Source organism: Colletotrichum abscissum (genome assembly GCF_030869225.1).
Source record: "Colletotrichum abscissum strain IMI 504890 chromosome Unknown Scaffold_265.1, whole genome shotgun sequence".
Classification (NCBI taxonomy): domain Eukaryota; kingdom Fungi; phylum Ascomycota; class Sordariomycetes; order Glomerellales; family Glomerellaceae; genus Colletotrichum; species Colletotrichum abscissum.
Genome location: NW_026850171.1, coordinates 1 through 2,477, shown reverse-complemented (window position 1 = coordinate 2,477; position 2,477 = coordinate 1). Strand labels below are relative to the sequence as shown.

The 2,477-nt window shown below is 52.7% G+C and overlaps 1 protein-coding gene across 1 annotated transcript; it reads left to right on the top strand.

The window, feature by feature from the left end:
- Positions 1–234: 234 nt before the first annotated feature.
- Positions 235–1,739, top strand: CABS01_17023 (fungal specific transcription factor; the record flags this gene model as incomplete). The annotated part of the gene is made up of 3 exons (XM_060550350.1): positions 235–264; positions 319–1,474; positions 1,522–1,739. 3 exons carry the CDS (start codon positions 235–237, stop codon positions 1,737–1,739), a joined length of 1,404 nt encoding a protein of 467 aa, XP_060399226.1.
- Between the last annotated feature and the right edge of the window lie 738 nt (positions 1,740–2,477).

The window sequence follows — 2,477 nt, the reverse complement described above, 5'->3', positions numbered from 1 at the left end:
GCAAATGCTCTTACAAAGGCACTGGGAGAAGTCGAATCAGCCATAACATCGGCTACTGTCGTTCGAGTCCAAGCTTTTCTCATCCTTAGCTTGTATAAATGGAGTCGGCCGGATGGCGGCCTGGCTGCATGGATGTACGTTGACCTCGCCACGCGGATGGCTCAAATTATGGAACTCGGATCTGCACAAGTGCCCTCGCGTTGTTGGCAAGACCAGGAGTCGAGGCGCCGCACTATGTTCAGTTGCTTGATCCTCTGTCAGCTTGTATGTTGCGCATCTGGCCGAGTACCCGCTATTCAAGCTCACGACCTTCCAAAGCAGCTGCCGTGCAGCGACGAAGCCTTCAACTTGGGTGGCAGCATTCTCATTCGAACACCGCGGCCTGTGGGACAAGGAATCGAGGAAGTATTCGAAGATAGCGTTCTCGGCCGATTCGTCGACCTGATCAAAGTCTGGGGCGACATCTCCAAATACAGCCTTTTGGGCGGACGCGACACTGGAAAGGAAGAAGGGACGCCGCCATGGGACGAAAAGTCGACCTTCTACCAGCTCAGTCAGGAGATAGACACCTTCTACACAGGACTTCCGGAATGCTTCACATGGTCCACCTCGAACTTCTGGAGACACTCTAACAGCATATACGTGTCATTTAATATGCTGGCTGCTCTCTGCAGAATCGTGCTGCATCGCGAATATATCCCCTTTATCGCCATCAACTGCGCCAGGCCGATGGGCCCGATGGCGGAGCTCGGATTTGACCCCGGCGCTGCTCTCGATGGCCATTGGAAGCGAAGCGCAGAGCAGATCTTCAAGGCTGGTAGGGAAATCATCGACCTTATCACGTTGTGTCGGGACAGACTGCCCTATTCGTCGTTGGTCTTATTCGCCATCAGGCAAGCAGCCTTTGTCGAGATATACGCTGCGCACTATCCCCATATGGATACTCAGAATCACATGTTCAGTGAGCAGGAAATCGGAAGGCGGAATTCGAGACCGATGTCCGACAACTGGCAGCCGACCACCACTACTTACCAGGCATTGACAAAGGCTGCACCTTGCTTTAGCCTGGCGTCCAATTATGCCATATACCTGAGGAGCATAGATAAGTGTCTCACTCAAATCAAATCTGACTGTAGAGATGGAGGTTCTAGACAGAGTAGAGATGATCCTTTGATCATTCGACGAGATGGGCGTGGCGGCGATTGGGACGGGCGGAGGGATCCCGGGCCAATCCACCAGCAAGCCGGCTCCCCTGACTCCTCGACTCATGGCCTTCCACCAACGCTCGGCTCACCGCAAAACGAAATGGGAATGTCTAGAATGAACGCAAAGCAATTGAAGGCCGACATGTATGTACGATATCAACAGGGCCGGCAATTGGGCACCATGTTCGAAGACATTTTTGATTTTGCTACCGGAGGCAAAGGCTGCACGCCGAACCTGGGATCGCGGAACACATTCAATCCCCCATTCTGTTGGGGCAGTGATCCGTATCCAAGACTGTCATCCAATGAATCGCAGCCTTATGGGAGGGTGTGACGACGAATTCCGTTGCCTGGCAGGACAAAGAAGCAGAATTTACTCGGAAGAAGCTCGGCACGAACAACAAGCAGGACGACTACACAGGCGTCCCTCTCGAACTACCATCTATTGCCGAAGCGAAGCACCCTTCTGGACTTGTCGATACTAGTGATCAATTCTACGATATATTCGAGTCGAGCCCGTCCCGCTCAACTTGAAGGAGGCCAGGGGTGATGCACATGGATAGGATGCTACTCAGAGACAGCAAAGCAGCCCAGGGTGGCATAGAAGCTTCCAAGGATCTTACTTCTCACATACGCTCGGACTAGCATGTCCATAGGTCTGTCGGCATACTCATGCTACTCCAATGCCGTGCTTTTTGGCGATGAGGAAACAAGTTGGAATTCGATCTCGAAACCAAAGCCCGTATGGCCTTCGAGACGCCGCAACAGACTTGAAAGGTTCATCAACTCGTGTGGTCGCGTCGGCATAAGTAGGTCTCGAGAATTACCCATGAGAGGGTCTCGGCACCAGAAAGCGCGGCCTAGTATTTTTCAGCGCGCGTTCAAGGAGGACTATTGGGCACATACCAAGGGCATGCTTGAAACGCTGGCAAGAACTGTTGCCAATAGACACACTGTGTAGTAAATACAGAGCATGAGGCAGAAGTGGCTGAGCCTTGAGAACCGATATGGTCTCGATGAAAGTAGGTATGAGACCAGCGCGCCGCTAATGAGAGCAAACGGACGGATCAATCGCAAGTACGATGGATACCGAGCCGCCAGGTGCATCGCCAGCGACAGCACCCTGCTTCCGAGAACGATCCTGCAGGCGGTCCGACTAGCCAGCTCGATCTGAGAACACATCAGTAAGGTCAATTTCGAGTCCGGGTCTAGAGGGGGTTGCAGAAGAATGGACTTGAATTGAGCTCACATATTTGCCCATCGTAACAATGA